This window comes from Primulina eburnea, chromosome 14 (genome assembly GCF_022965805.1).
Source record: "Primulina eburnea isolate SZY01 chromosome 14, ASM2296580v1, whole genome shotgun sequence".
Classification (NCBI taxonomy): domain Eukaryota; kingdom Viridiplantae; phylum Streptophyta; class Magnoliopsida; order Lamiales; family Gesneriaceae; genus Primulina; species Primulina eburnea.
In genome coordinates this window covers 22370609-22387088 of record NC_133114.1, presented here as the reverse complement: position 1 = coordinate 22387088, position 16480 = coordinate 22370609, and the positions used below count along the sequence as shown (strand labels likewise).

Sequence of the window (16480 nt, the reverse complement as noted above, 5' to 3'; positions counted from 1 at the left end):
ATTTTAAGATCCACAGCACTCAGTAGCAGAATACAAATCCGCTGTCCATCCTCGTTACAGATTCTTTGGAAAAACCCATCTGGGTTTCGAGTTTTTTTTAGCATACACCGCCCAAATCAAGGGAGGAAAATTGGTTTTTGTGCTGAATTACAGTAGCCCATTTTTCTACTTTATTCAAGGTAGATTCAACTGGAATGCTCAGATCTTTGTGTTTGTTAATCCATTTTTTAATGACGATGTGGTTGAGGCACAATTTTTTTTTGACTTGGTATTTATCATGTTCAAAAATGCTAGCCGGGCACTGAAATGTGCTTTGACGATTTCTTCTTGAGTTGGTCGGCTTTGTTGGTAAATTCTGTTTGGTGACGAGTTGCTAGTTTTTCATTGCTACCCAGTCTTGGGTTGGATTTTGAATTCATAAAGGTTTTTTGCCAATACAAAGACGTAAAATTGTATATTTTTATTAGTTGTTTTGATGACATTAGCGTGTAAGAAAATGTTTGTGTGAGAAGACAATATCAGACCTTGTCCGATACCTTTGGTATTACAGTTGTAATTATTATTTTTATATTTTAGCTTACCATTTGTATGTGTGTGAACGTATGAGTTATTAAATTACTATTTGTTTTTTTTTTTATATAGTTTCTTACACGTCTTTGGGAGGCCGTGTCTTTGATTTTATATGGACAGGTCTCTTTTATTTAAGCATCGGGAGACTGAGTAGTAGATGAGAAGCTATTGATCCTTTTCTCCATACCCGTTTTCTGATTATCTTGTATATGTCGGCCATGGTCTGATTGGAATTTTTCAATTGATTTTCATCGTTCGAAGAAGTTTTTGGGTTTCGAGATTTGTTGGGATTCTTAGAAAGTTTAGATCTTCGGAAGGTATGGTGTGTGATCTTGGTGACGTTCATCTTTATTCCACTTTTTGAAGATTATAGGTGCTTATTCCTGTAGTCTTAATTAGTTTATGTATATTATTTCTTTAGATTAGTGGAGAGGATTTGAAATTTGGCCTTTAAAGCAGTAGCTCTTTATTCCTTTTGTCTTAAAGAAGTAGACGACTTTGCATAAAAAGAATATATTTTAATCTCATTTCAAGTTACAGTACCATGTACCATTCTGTCTTTTTCTTGATCTTTTCTGTTAAAAGAGAAGGTTATGCAAAACAGAAAATTTACGAGGCTTCTCGAAAAGTGTGCTTTAGCGAAATAAGAATAAATACTTTTGAATTTGAATTCGAATTCTTGTGAAACAATTACTGTTTTTCTATATTTTCTATCGAATTAATAGACTCCCTCTTTGTGTTTATGTTTTTCTTTGGAGTTTCAGGTTTTGTTAACAAGTATATGATTTTCTGTTGATATCGGTAGGATGGCCGGAAGATCCTTCAAACCTTCTGATCCAAATACTGGGAGGGGTCCAATTCCCCCAACTGTGACCTTTTCGAGGAGGACATCATCAGGTCGATACGTCAACTTGTCGAGGGATAGTCTTGATAGTGAGATGAGCGGTGTTGAATTCTCGGAGTATACAGTACATATACCACCTACACCTGATAATCAGCCCATGGATCCGGCAATGTCAATGAGGGTGGTGGATCATCCTCCGATATCACAAAGGGTTGAGGAACAGTATGTATCAAGTTCTTTGTTTACTGGTGGGTATAAAAGTGTTACCCGTGCACACTTGATGGATAAGGTGATTGAATCCGAAACTAACCATCCACAGATGGCTGGTACAAAAGGTTCCTCATGTTCGATTCCAGGCTGTGATGGGAAAGTCATGAGTGATGAGAGGGGCGAAGATCTTCTTCCATGTGAATGTGATTTCAAGATTTGTAGGGATTGTTTCATTGACTCAGTGAAGACTGCTGATGGAATTTGTCCGGGATGTAAAGAACCATATAAGAATACTGAAATTCCTACAAGCTCAGTGGAACCTGGTCAGCCATTGCCTCTTCCGTCAAATGTTGGCATGTCAAAGATGGAGAGGAGGTTGTCGTTGATGAAATCGGCCAACAGATCAGCAGTGATGAGGAGCCAATCAGGGTTGGCGAGGAGCCAAACAGGGGTGGAGTTTGATAATAATCGATGGTTGTTTGAGACTAAGGGAACTTATGGGTACGGCAATGCCATATGGCCGAAGGATGGAGGATTTGTGGATGACAAAAGTGAGTCTGGTGAGCCTCCTGAACTTCTTAACAAGCCATGGAGGCCACTCACTCGTAAATTGAAGATACCAGCTGGTGTACTCAGTCCATATCGGTAACAATGTTTCCTTTATTCTTGTTAATGCTATTTCTATTGCGATTCTGTTTTGCTAGGAAAAAATCAGATTGATATCTGATGTAGAGTGAGCATTTGAAGGAAAGTAGTTAATAATTAGGTTGGTGTAATGGAGATAAATACGCAGGTGATGTAGATATTGGGCAGATTGTGAAATTTAAAAAGTTGGCCAAGTGTCATTTTGCAGGACTTACCTGTTGAGTCGTCGTTGCTTTCACTGTGCTAAGATTCGTATCAAAATATTTACCATGAAAAATAGTGTGTGCTGATGCTTTGGTAGACTAATATACTGATGACGTGGTTATGGGAATGTCTATTATGAAAATGTGTTGCATCATAAAAGCAGTTAAAAAATTTAGTTTATGGGTTATATGAAGTTTTGTTTTTACATGTCTTCGATTTTGAAGGATTGTGTTGATGATAGTCTAAAATATTGTAAACGTATCCATTCTGTTTGGGTGTGTTTGTCTGCAGCTTATGAATTAAATTTACCAATCACTTTTTAATTTTTTTTTGGAAACTTTCTCCTCTAGATGTTCTTTTGTTATTCTTAAATGTAGTGAATTAGCTCGTCTGTATGTTGTTTGGATTTATAGCGTTATAAAGACTGACAAGAATCTCCTCTAACTATACAATTTCAGACTCTTGATTTTTGTACGTATGGCTGTTCTTGGATTATTTCTTCATTGGAGAGTTAGCAACCCCAACGAGGATGCGAGATGGTTGTGGTTGATGTCGATAATCTGTGAGATTTGGTTTGCCTTCTCGTGGTTGCTCGATCAGCTTCCTAAGCTCTGCCCTGTTAATCGTGCTACTGATCTTAATGTTTTGAAAGAAAAATTTGAAACATCAAGTCCTGCAAATCCCACCGGAAAATCTGATCTTCCAGGAGTAGATATTTTTGTTTCCACAGCTGATCCCGAAAAAGAACCGCCACTTGTTACAGCAAACACTATTTTGTCCATTCTCGCAGCAGATTATCCTGTTGAGAAGCTTTCTTGCTATGTTTCTGATGATGGAGGTGCCCTCCTAACATTTGAGGCTATGGCTGAAGCTGCAAGTTTCGCTAATTTATGGGTGCCATTTTGTCGGAAACATGATATTGAACCCAGGAATCCTGAATCTTATTTCGCCTTGAAAAAAGACCCTTTTAAGAACAAGGTGCTTCCGGATTTTGTGAAGGATCGTAGAAGGGTTAAACGTGAGTATGATGAGTTCAAGGTTAGAATCAATGGACTTCCCGATTCAATTCGTCGTCGCTCAGATGCTTATAACGCTAGAGAAGAAATCAAGGCCATGAAGCTTCGGAGAGAGGCCACAGATGATGAACTATTGGAACCGTTGAAGGCCTCTAGAGCAACATGGATGGCAGATGGGACACATTGGCCAGGCACCTGGATGGTTTCTGCTCCCGAACACTCTAAAGGTGACCATGCTGGAATCATACAGGTAATTTTAAAAAACCTGGTGGATGTTAAAAGCTTTAACTAACTATCTATATTAGGTGGAGGTATCAATTGTTAGTGTATGTCCCTTAGTTCTTCCCGATGACCCTCTTTTCTTTTGTGAAATACTTTCCTTCATTTGTTTTCTGCACTTGGTCAGAGCATTTTCAGTATCTTACTTGTTCTTCAGAATTCTTGAGTGCTTTATTGTTCACTTTGTCAATAATTTTGGTCCGGCAATCTTGAATCTCACTGTTCCTTGTATAACTTTTTTGGAGTGTGGATCTATGTTTAATTTTAGGAACAAATTAAGGGTTCGTTTTATTTATCCTTTTACGACTTCTGAAGCAATAGCTTAATTGTTTTCCTGCTTGTTTTACCGCTTAAGATATTTGACCTGTGTAGTTCTTACTGGTCTTGATGTTGTTTGGGCTATGTAAATTGCAGGTAATGCTGAAACCTCCAAGCGACGAACCTCTACACGGCACTGAAGACAGCAGTCCACTTGATTTTATTGAAGTAGATATCCGACTCCCCTTGCTAGTGTACGTTTCTCGGGAAAAACGACCTGGCTACGATCACAATAAGAAAGCTGGGGCCATGAATGCATTGGTTCGAGCCTCAGCTATTATGTCCAATGGCCCCTTTATACTAAATCTTGATTGTGATCATTACATCTACAACTCTCAGGCAACTGAAAGAAGGCATGTGTTTTATGATGGACCGCGGCGGAGACCGACTTTGCTATGTTCAGTTTCCTCAAAGATTTGAGGGAATAGATCCATCCGACCGTTATGCAAATCACAATACAGTATTCTTTGATGTCAACATGCGTGCTCTGGATGGGCTTCAGGGTCCGGTTTATGTAGGCACTGGGTGCCTCTTTCGACGGACTGCACTTTATGGCTTTGACCCGCCTCGATCAAAAGATCATTCTGGCTGTTGCAGCTGTTGTTTCGCTCGTCGGAAGAAAAGTGCATCCATTACTTCCGCACCCGAGGAGCACCGAGCACTTAGAATGGGGGATCCTGATGATGAGGAAATGAATCCTTCTCTTTTCTCTAAAAGGTTTGGTAATTCAAGTTTCTTGATCGATTCCATTCCAGTTGCAGAATTTCAAGGCAGACCACTCGCAGATCATCCTGCTGTGAAGAATGGACGACCTCCTGGTGCTCTAACAATTCCAAGAGAACTTCTTGATGCATCCACTGTTGCAGAGGCTATCAGTGTCATCTCCTGTTGGTATGAAGACAAAACCGAATGGGGCAATCGGGTGGGGTGGATTTACGGCTCAGTGACAGAAGATGTGGTGACAGGATACCGCATGCACAACCGAGGGTGGAGGTCTATATATTGCGTCACCAAGAGGGACGCTTTTCGTGGAACTGCACCTATTAACCTGACAGACAGGCTTCATCAAGTGCTTCGATGGGCCACCGGTTCAGTTGAGATCTTTTTTTCACGAAATAATGCACTTCTAGCCAGTCCTAAGATGAAACTTCTACAAAGGGTGGCTTATCTTAATGTGGGCATCTATCCGTTTACGTCCTTGTTTCTGATTGTCTACTGTTTCCTCCCGGCATTGTCACTCTTCTCCGGTCAATTCATTGTCCAAACTCTGAACGTCACATTCTTGACTTACCTTCTTGTAATTACCTTAACTCTCTGCATGTTAGCTGTGCTCGAAATCAAGTGGTCTGGTATAAATCTCGAAGACTGGTGGAGGAATGAGCAATTCTGGTTGATCGGAGGAACAAGTGCTCATCTCGCTGCTGTGCTACAAGGGCTACTGAAGGTGGTGGCTGGAATCGAAATTTCATTCACACTGACATCAAAATCCGGTGGAGATGACAATGACGATGACTTTGCTGATCTTTATATCTTAAAATGGTCGTCTCTAATGATTCCCCCCATTACTATCATGATAACAAACTTGATTGCTATAGCGGTGGGCGTCAGCAGGACGATTTACAGTGCCATCCCACAGTGGAGCCGTTTGCTTGGGGGCGTTTTCTTTAGCTTCTGGGTTTTAGCTCATTTGTATCCATTCGCTAAAGGGTTGATGGGACGAAGAGGTCGGACACCGACTATAGTGTTTGTCTGGTCAGGACTTATAGCAATCACAATTTCTCTTCTCTGGGTTGCGATTTCTCCGCCGGCCGGGAGTAACGAAATCGGAGGGTCTTTTCAATTTCCATGAGTTTTCAGGGAAACTAAAATCGTCTGGACCATCGGTCAGGAGATGTTATCATTTATTTTGTTTTGTATGGTCTATACTCCAAGCCTTGAGGCAAAGACAAAGTATACATTCTTTCGTGATTCTTGGGGATTTTATGTAGAGTATCAACTTTTATTCATTAATTTTTTTTTTTTTTGTTTATTTGAGCATATTTCAGATGTTCGGACTGGACGACTGTTTATGAGTTGCCTTTTCAAGGTTGCTACTGTCGGGATGGGTTTATTCAAGCTCGACTCGACTGATGGATACTTCGGTATTTGAGGTCGAACTTAGATGAGTTCGAATTTTATTCGAAGAAATAAATTATCTTGAACTTTGAATATAAAAGAAACCAACGGATTAGACGATGAAATTAATAAATACTGATGATGCCAAAAATTTCATGCATCTCAAATTCGGTCTGGTGAGTCAAATATTTCCACGTACTTTGTAGTTTTACTATTATACAAGCAAATATATCTAGGTCAGGAGATGACCGATGTGGATATGCCCAAACTAAGGAGGGACAGGGTGTATTTATTTTATACTTTTATAGACTTTTTTTAAAAAGTGGACTTTTGTGGAGTTGATGGATTTTAATTGACTTTTATAGAATCTCATAGAATTGTAAAACATATTTCATAGACTCTTATAGACTTTTTTCAAGATTTTTGTAGACTTTTATAAACTTTTCTATAGAATTATATGATTTTTGTAATTTATAATTGTAATTTATTTTTTTATTAATTTCTTTTAAATAATTATTGGACATGTATAACCTCTTCAATTTTATTTTTTTTTATTTATGAAAATGTAAATGAATTTTACTTACTTAAAGGTTAAATAAATTTAATTTGTGAAAAACGACAAATGAACTATCCAATTTATTGAAATCAAAATTTTAATTCTTTATGTCAATTCAACATATTAACGAACAATATTTTTATAAGTTCATAATAAAATTTAATTAAATGAACAATCAAAATAATCAGTAAACTTTTATATAAAAAAAATATATAATCATTATTGACAATTTGATCAATATCGCTCTACATTCCATTGGCTATGGTATCCCTCCATACATTAGCTTTTGCTCGTTGTTGTTCTTGAGTATCAAATAACTGATCAAAGTTGTCATCTTCATAAACTTGTGCCGATGAAGACAATTGAGCTTCATTATCTGGTTCAACTTGAAATTCATCACATCGACACTTGTTTTGAAGAAAATTGTGTAATCCAGCACAAGCCAATACAAGCTCTGTTTGGGTCGTATATGGAAATGGAGGAGCCATCTTGAATATTTTGAACCGTGATTTAAATATACCAAATGTCCGCTCTATAACATTCCTCAAAGAAGCATGACGAAGATTGAACAACTCTTTAGCATCTTCAGGGTGACGACCTTGACCTGTGAATTCTGAAGATGATAACGTACACCTCGAAAAGAGTCAAGAATTGACGTCGAATTGGATATCCATCATCCACTAAAAAATATTTACCTATCAAATCATATTTGTAAAGTTAATTAACTAATGAATAATATACATAATCTTTGGAAATAAAAAAAATATAAGTAGTCATGTAATATATAGGAAACAAATATATATTTTGTGGCACTTTAAGTCCATTATTCTTGATAAAGCAACAGTCAATACGTGTGAATCATGGGCAGATCCCTCCCATCCGCTGAGTACGTAAATGAATTCTAAATCAAAGTTACAAGCTACCAAAATAGAAATTACTTCATGGCGATTACGATAACTGTTATTGTCATGCCCACACACTTTCGCTGGAATATGAGTTCCATCAATAGCTCCAATGCAATCCTGCACCAACAACATGAATAGCAATAACAATAGTTACAACAATAAAAACAACAAAAATAATAATATAATAATTTCATTACTTACTTTAAAGTAAGGGTAGAATCTTGTACTCCCTCTTATTATTTCTGGTACAGCTGATTCAAGTTTAGCCATCATATCTACTGCAATGCTGTTTAATGCTCACAACATCTTGTTGAACTTTTGACTAGTATTGTAGTGTGATCGACCAAATGTTTTACGAATCAAGCAATATATAAAAAATTATATTGTAATGTGATCGACCAAATGTTTTACGAATCAAGCAGACCATGAGTTTTAATAATTTATTGCTCTCCTCAGTCGTCCACAAATTATATTTTGTTTGTGAATCGCCCATTATAATTTCTTAAGAAAGGTAGAAGTTAAATATCTCAATATTATATTAAAATATAAACATGGAGTTCTTAAATTTTTTCAAACATGTTAGAACATTAAAAATGCATCAGCCTACACGTGTAAAAATACATCATACCTTCATAGTATATATATTGAAACAAAAATGAATACTTGCAAGAAAATAAAAGGGTTCACAGTCGAGAAGGAAAAATTACTATGCTCCTAACTCTTCTACTCCTTACAGCTGAAAAATGGCGTTATCTTCCCACACTCATTAAAGCAAACAAAGAAACATTATATAATATGTGGTGAATAATAATAAAAAATTTAGATGAAAGGCCTATTAAAAAATCACGAATTTTTAAAAGTATTAAATAATCGATTAAATAAGTCAAAAATTAAACTTCAATACAAGAATTTCAATTTTACTGTGTACGTATGAATGATTCTAATCAAACTACTTATGTTCAAAAGATTTTTTACAAATAATAAGTAATATTTTTATTTTTATTCCCTATATAACATGTGGTGAATAAGGACCACCAAACTATTACCACAATCTTTTTTACACATATATATACAAATACATCGGATCATTCATCGTTTTATGAGATGAAAAAAAAATTATGAAATGCAATAATCATAATGATTCAAGAAAAAACAACAATTCATTTATTTACACATAAATATTGGCAATATAAAATATTCAAGAATGACCAATCATACCTTTGAATAGAAGAAATTTTTTTGAGAGAGAAGAACCCTAGTGACGGCTTGAGATAAAAGAGAGATAGCATATTTTTCAAAAAAAAAAGTCCATCAAAATCTTTGGTATAGGTGGAAGAATATTTTAGATTTTCTGTAATTGTATATAAGGCTTCAAGGTTTGTACATAAATAATAAAATTAGAATCCTTGAAAATCTATGTATTTTTTGGATATCTCTCGACTTATGGAGAGTTTTAAAAAGTCAAGTTTGAATCCCACATGACTTTTTAAAACTCTACCAAAATCCATGTTGAATACCATTAAACATATATAGAGTATATAAAAGTTTAAATTGAATACCTCTAGATTTTAAATTCCATAAAAGTCTTTAAAAGTATAGATTGAATACACCCTCCTAACTATAGTCGAGCTAAATCCTGCGGATGAACTAACATTAAGGGCACCTGAAGTGTTTTCGGTATAGCTCCTTCGATGCTTAAGTCGATCCGGATAGCAAACTTAAGAAAGCGAATATAATAATATTTGTGTAAAACAATGAGTGATAAATCAAACCACGTAGAGTACTGGATTTATAGAGTAGGAACTGAGTATCTTGTATGGTAAGAGTTGTAGTATGACAAGTTACCTTGAATATTATATTTGTGATGATCTCATATAATCTTTGATAATTTATGGGTTTGAATGACATATCCCGACTTCTTCGGGATTCTTCTCTTATCACAGAAGATTTATTTTAAAGTTTTACATGGATAAGACTTTATTCACCGTCATACTTGTATGAGTTCAGGTCGGCTCATAGATTATCTCGAACTAAACTTCTTGACCAGATCTTTATCGAGGAATTACTCCTAAGCAAAGGTGATTAGGTCGGGTACCCGTGGTCGGCACGAGCTCTATCACCTTCGAGTCTGTGCGCCCATAATTTGATCGATCCACCAAAACATGTTGGGATGATTGAGATTTATTGTGCTTTTTTCCCTCCCCGAGCAGTGCGTCACGAATTGGACTCAAATGGCTTATTGGACCATTACTCTAGTCTTAATTGAATTTAATATAAGCCTTTTGTTTTAGTTAATGGGCCGCTACTTTAATTGGGTCGCATTCTCGAGTTCGGCTCGGGTCGGGTCAGAATTACGAGGCTGTCAATAGTAACTCTTCTCTTTGGTCTAAAAGAAGTATGAATTTTAGGCCAAGTATCTGATCCATTTACCTGACACATGAAAATCCCTATTGTTTCTGAATGCGTTTCTTTCATGCTTGCATCTGCTGAGTTTCATAATGGGCAATCGAGGATGAGATTTTTTAAAATCAAAACCCCAGTCTGTGTCATTTTGTATTCAACTGTTGGATGTGCATGCAGATGAGCCTGATCTTGTAATTGTTCCACTTCTTGAGATGATGACACGGACTCCAGCTACCGTCCGATTAATTTTAATCGTGTGGCCATGATACCTTGCACTTTTCTACAAATACTTGCCTTTTTTTGTCATTTTTCACTTCAAAATTCTCATTACTTTGCTGAGTCATGATTTATGAGTTCAAGTGGAGAACGACTCGGGAAATTCCTATATTCTGGGTGTCCTTTAGTCCGAGTAAGAGAGCTTCGTACTCTGCCTCATTGTTCGATGTTATAAAGTCTAGCTTGATGGCTAAATTTGTTTTCAATGTCGACTGGTCCCCAACTGACAAGAAGATCCATCCAAATAAATATTAAACTGTTCCCCTTCACCTATTTGAATAGTTTCCGTTATAAATTAGGTCAATGACAGGGCCTTTATAGCACTTCGGGGCTCGAACATTACATTGTACTTGCTGAGTCTTGTTACCCAATTTATCAGTCTTCCTGAAGTATCTGGATGAGAGAAAATCCTTTCCAAAATGTTGTTGGTGAGCACAATGATAGGGTGATAAAAAAATACGACTTTAATTTTCGAGCCGTGACTACAAGAGCTAGAGTCAATTTCTTGAGTACTGTAATTGAGATCAGCTTCCTTCAGAGCATGACTGGCAAAGTAGACTGGTTGATGATCTGAGCCTTCCTATCGAACTAGGACCGAGTTGACCGCTCGGAAGTGACAACCAAATAAACATATAGCACTTTTCCCTGAGTAGGCTTGATTAGGACAAGTAATTCACATAAATAAGTCTTCAACTTTTGGAAAGTTTGTTCACTTTTGGGCTCCATTCAAAATTATACGCTTTTGTTAGGATTTTGAAGAAGGGCAAGGCCCGATCATCTGACCAGGAAAAAATCTAGACAACGTTGCAATCCGGCCCGTCAAATTTTGCCCTTCTTTAATATTTCGAGGAGATCCCATGGTGACCAAGGCCTGGATTTTTGCCGGATTAGCTTAATACCCCTTCGAGTAATCATTTAGCCCAAGAATTTGCCATTTGCATGCCAAATGTGCATTTGCTCGGATTCAACTTCAAGCGTTAATTTCAAAAGAGTAGAGAAGGTTTCTTCCAAATCGGTGATAATCTCTTTGGCTGCTCTAGTCTTGACCAGAATGTTATCCACATATACCTCCACATTGCGACCAATTTGATTCCTAAGCACTTTGTCTGTTAGCCTTTGATACGTGACCCCAACATTTTGAGCCTAAAAGGCATGACAACATAACAGAAAGTTCAGTCTGACGTGATGAAACTTACTTTAGTTATGTCATGCAAGGATAAAGGGATTTGATTGCACCCTTGGCAGGCATTGAAAAAACGCATCAATTCATGCCCAGCAGTGGAATCGACCATCTGATCGATTCAGGTATGAGGTAAAAATATTTCGAGGAGGCCCGATTAAGATCTCAAAATTTCACGCACATTCTCCATTTTCTTGAAGTCTCAGGCATGAGTACCACATTTGATAGCCAACTCGGGAATTGTATTTACTTCACAATGCTAGCCTTCAATAATTCTTCCACCTTCCCTCTGATGAAGACATCTTTTTTCGGCACGAAATTTCTTCTCTTTTGTACTACAGGTCGGGAATCATTAAAGACATATAGGTGATGTTCCATGGTTTTTGGTCGGACCCTGATGAGATCAGAGGCTGACCATGCAAAGATATCTATGTTTATTTACAAGAATCCACGCAAACGACCTTTTATAGTCTCGACTAGAATTTTGGCTATTCTGACTACACCCGAAGGAGCAAATATAATTGTCTCCTCTCATTCTTCCTTAGTAGTTACATGGGTAGACTCCTCGATCAAATTCAAGTGATTGTAACGCCCTGGATTCTGTTGGCTCGGATGCTCGGTTTTGATCATTTTTGCTCCATTCGAACTTCTTCCACATAGCATTTTCGAGCTATTATCTTATCGCCATTGACTTTCTCGATAGTGTTCCCAACCGAAAACTTAACTTTTTGATGGAAGGCCGAGGCTACCGCCATAAAGGTGGCCATTATGGGATGACCTAGTATAACACTGTACGCAGAGGAGGCTTAGACTACGACAAAATTATTATTCAGGTCTTTCTCACGTGCTCTTGGCCCATGGAGAGGGGCAAGTTTATCATTCCAACGGGTTCAACAGCGTACCCTGTAAATCGAATAGAGCCGTCACCACTGGCTCTATTTCGTATTCACCCAAATCCATTCCATTCATGGTTTCATTGAATAATATGTTATGGATTTTACCAAATCCGCATATATTAGAGTTATTTCATAATTGGTTACAATATCTTGGATAACTATAGCATCCTTGTGAAGGTCAGATACTCATTTCATATCTTCATGTCCAAGTGAGCCAGTTCAGTTTAGAAGCTTCTTTCTTTATTCTCCAAATTATTAATCATTTGGATGCTAGTTTTCTTTCCTCGATTGGAGTCTTAATCGGTAGGTCATCCAGAAATTATATTCATAACTCCTAGAGAGGCAGGTGGGGCGTGGGTTGGTGTCCTAGAAATGTTTTAGGCAGGGCCCTGGGGTCTCTGCCTCGGGAATTATGGCATCCTCCATTCATGACATTTCTTTTCTCCCCTAGATCGTTTGGGCAGCCGATTATCTTCTGTGGTGCGGGTCAATATGTATTTCATGCCCGATTCCTTTTAAATTATGCGCTTAATTTCATCCGCCAAATATTTGCACTAATCAATGAGATGACCATAATCATTGTGGAAATCACAATATTTGTCGAAGGGTGGTGATCGAGGACCCTTATCACTTCTTTTGTGGTCTCTGAATGAGATGTTTTTGTTCGCAAATTTACAAAGCACGGGACTTGCTCATTTTCAATTAAGCATATGTAGCAAATTATCCGACCAAGATAGTCGAGGGCTCGTGTAGGCCAAGCTGCAAAGATTTCTGGTCAGGCTTCCCTTTGTGTCTGGGGAGCTTTCTCGGGTTCTTCCATCCGAGCTTTCTGTACTTCCTCCATATTGATGTATTTTTTCGACTTGGATAGTAAGCCTTCAAAGTTGATAGAAGGTTTTTTCACCATTGAATTGAAGAAGTCCCCTGGCCTTACACATTGAATAAATGTATAGATCAACAAATTTGGCGTGACGGAGGAAACTTCTACAACTTTTGCATTGAAGCTCAATAGATACACTCACAAACTCTCCTGCTCGGGGCTAAGGTGGAGGGGTTCCTATCCTAGCTTCCCGTAATTGTTTCACTTCTTCTCTAAGCCTTCTCATCTTCTCTGTAACATCATTCTAACCCAGAGGAGGGTTGTTGGCTAATCGTTGTGCACACTTTCTCTATAGTGTTAGTGATCAACTAGGTGATCTGAGCTATATCGAAATCGGGTGGAGGAGGTAGTGGGCCATTATTTCCGCCATTTAGAGTTTGGTCAACATTCCTTCCATTTTCACCTTCTCGATTTGGGCCATGTCTTTTCTACCATCTCGTCTTCCTCTACCTCTCATCATCTTATCTCTTGTTTCTTCGATTTCTCAAAGACAATGCCAATTGATGATGTCAAAAATTTCACATACCTCGAGTTTGGTCTGGTGAGCCAAATACTTCCATGTTCCTTGTAGTTTTACTAACAAATGTTAGGGGGCACAAGAAGTGTTTTCGGTTTAGCCCTTTCGAAACTTAAGTCAGTCCATAGAGCAAACTTAAAAGTACAAATGTAATATTGTTTATGTAAAACAATGAGTGAATGAATCAAGCCAAATAGAGTATCTGATATTTATAGAATTGGAACTGTGTACCTTGTATGATAAGAGTTCTAGTATGGCAAGTTACCTTTATCTTATCTTTGGTAATTTATGGATTTAAATTGTATATTTTGACTTCCTAGGGATTATTTCCTTATAAGATTTATTCCAAATTTTTATATGGATAGGACTTTATTAACTATCATATTTGTTTGAGTTTGGTCAACTGATAGATTATTCCGAAATAAATTCCTTGACATGCTCTTTATCGAGGAATTGCATCTGAGCCAAGGTGATTAGGTCGGTTATGTGTGGACGTCATGGGCTCTATCACCTTCGAGTTGGTGCTCCCATAATTTGGCTGATCTACCAAAACATCCTCGGATGCTTGGGACCTATTGTGCTTTCTTCCTCCCCGAGTAGTGGGCCACGAGTTGGGCTCTAAATGGCTTATTGAGCCCCTGCTCTAGTCTTAATTAGATTTGTTAAATGTCCCACATCGGTAAGATAAATAATCTGGGAGTTGCATATATTGGATTGGACAATCCTCCCCCTTGAGCTAGCTTTTGGGGTTGAGTTAGGTCCAAGTTCCAATCTTAACAAGATTTAATGTGTCTTGTTTTAGCTCATTGGTCGCTACTCAAATTAGGTTGCATTCCCTCGAGTCTGGGCTAAGTCATAATTACGGGACTATCAAATATCATTTAATATTATGTATTTTTATTTTTTTAAAATTAAATATATTTAATAATAATTTAAACAATAAACTATACATATTATACTATTAAATTTGAGAAACTAAAAATAATTAATTTTTATATCATATTAATTTTTTTAAAATAACAGCAATACCCCTTTAAAATTATAAAAAACTGTATCACTTAATAAAAATATTATAAAAATCTATTTTGGTAAATTTATGCATTTTCTTTTTACTATCATGTCAACTTTCAAAAATTTAAAACTATTAAAATAATTTCTTTAATTTTTATCCAAAATTTTTAATTTAAAATTGTTATAAAAAAATTAAATTAAAAATAACAAAATTAAAACAAAAAATAGGATCACTGGTAGATATAGAGGAACAATTCATTGTTATCATCTAGGCTCAAAATAGCTCGATATGCGTTAAATATATGGACTGTTGCGCTCGAGTCAAACAAATATGCCCAAACCACTCGAGTTTGATGAAATTTGGGATCTAATCATGACCTGCCTCTGACTTGGTTGTTTCAATTTTTTCAAGCTTAAACATAAAAAGAGTGGCTAATATATCAATCTACCAAGAAAAACATTGTCAAATCCTTCGATAAAGATTTAAATTCTGCTAAATTAAATTATTATTCATTTTACACAAAAATTCTTATTAAACCGTATCACGTGTAAGAATCGGGTTGCCCTGTTTCACCTAAAACCTACTCTTCCTTTCAAAGTTGTCGACGAAAGAGAAAAATAATTGATTATTTCCTTCCTCCAACTGCAAGAACGATTAACTCCATTAAATTTTGCAAAAAACTTGTGTGAGACGGTCTTACGGGTCGTATTTTGCGAGACGGATCTCTTATTTGGGTTATACATGAAAAATTATTACTTTTTATGCTAAGAGTATTACTTTTTGTTGTGAATATCGGTAGGGTTGACCCGTTTCACAGATAAATATTCGTGAAACCGTCTCACAAGATACCTACTCTTAAATTTTTGTACAAATGATAGAAAAATCTCCAATTAAAAACTTGATTTGGTGTCCAATCCCAATATCAAGAAATTTTGATGTGCACTCCATGACACACAAAAGCTTATTTTCAACTCCGTGATGGAGCAATTTACACATTTACCATTATTTCTCCCTATTTTTTGGTGTTGGGTATGAAGTACTACTTCAGACTGCAAAAGTGACAATTTGTTTTCTTATGAAATGATCACTATTGCATTTTAATGAGCAACCACTGTTGGGTCACTTTTATTACATCCACCTATATTGATAATCGTCACAATCAATTTCAATACTAATTCATAGTGTCGTTGGTTTTTTAGATGCATATATAATTTTTTTTTTTGGTGTAGTAATTATGTAGTTTATGTATTCGATTTGTGCTAGTTTTTTTTCCGCTAGTTTCTCTTCGATTTATGTTGGTTTCTCAACGAACAATAATGGTCTGTCTTCGAATTATTATAGTTTTTATTCGATATGTGCTGGTTTGTTTAATTTATAAATTTTTTAACAAAAGACGTATATGAAAGCAGTATACATTTAGTGTTTTTTTATATCATACTATAGTATATCTTTAATATTTAATGAACAATCTTTTGTTTGTTTGATTTTTTGGTATGTTATGCATTGTGTTTCTTCGTGGTGTTTTTATGTTATTAAGTTTGATTGTGCATGTTGTTTGAACGTAATTTAAAAGTTTGTGTTATGTTAGAATTGATTATAGTGATATTGTTTAATTTTTTTTCTTTTATGCAGAAATTGTTAAAAAATGTTGATG

The 16480-nt window shown here is 36.4% G+C and overlaps 3 protein-coding genes across 3 annotated transcripts; 1 reads left to right on the top strand and 2 right to left on the bottom strand.

The window, feature by feature from the left end:
- The first annotated feature begins 239 nt into the window (after positions 1-239).
- LOC140812124 (cellulose synthase-like protein D2) lies at positions 240-6092 on the top strand. The gene is given in 5 exon segments (XM_073170328.1): positions 240-887; positions 1335-2269; positions 2932-3739; positions 4183-4428; positions 4430-6092. Coding segments are annotated over 4 exon segments (3453 nt in total). The 5' UTR covers positions 240-887; positions 1335-1376; the 3' UTR covers positions 5936-6092.
- A 910-nt stretch (positions 6093-7002) lies between these two features.
- LOC140811264 (uncharacterized) lies at positions 7003-7932 on the bottom strand. The gene is made up of 3 exons (XM_073169131.1): positions 7864-7932; positions 7710-7779; positions 7003-7370 (listed from the first exon to the last, which is right to left on the bottom strand). The coding sequence occupies exons 1-3, from the start codon at positions 7930-7932 to the stop codon at positions 7003-7005; spliced, it is 507 nt and encodes a 168-aa protein (XP_073025232.1).
- Positions 7933-11256: 3324 nt separating this feature from the next.
- LOC140811263 (uncharacterized) lies at positions 11257-11633 on the bottom strand. Its single transcript, XM_073169130.1, has 2 exons — positions 11538-11633; positions 11257-11484 (listed from the first exon to the last, which is right to left on the bottom strand). Exons 1-2 carry the CDS (start codon positions 11631-11633, stop codon positions 11257-11259), a joined length of 324 nt encoding a protein of 107 aa, XP_073025231.1.
- Positions 11634-16480: the final 4847 nt, after the last annotated feature.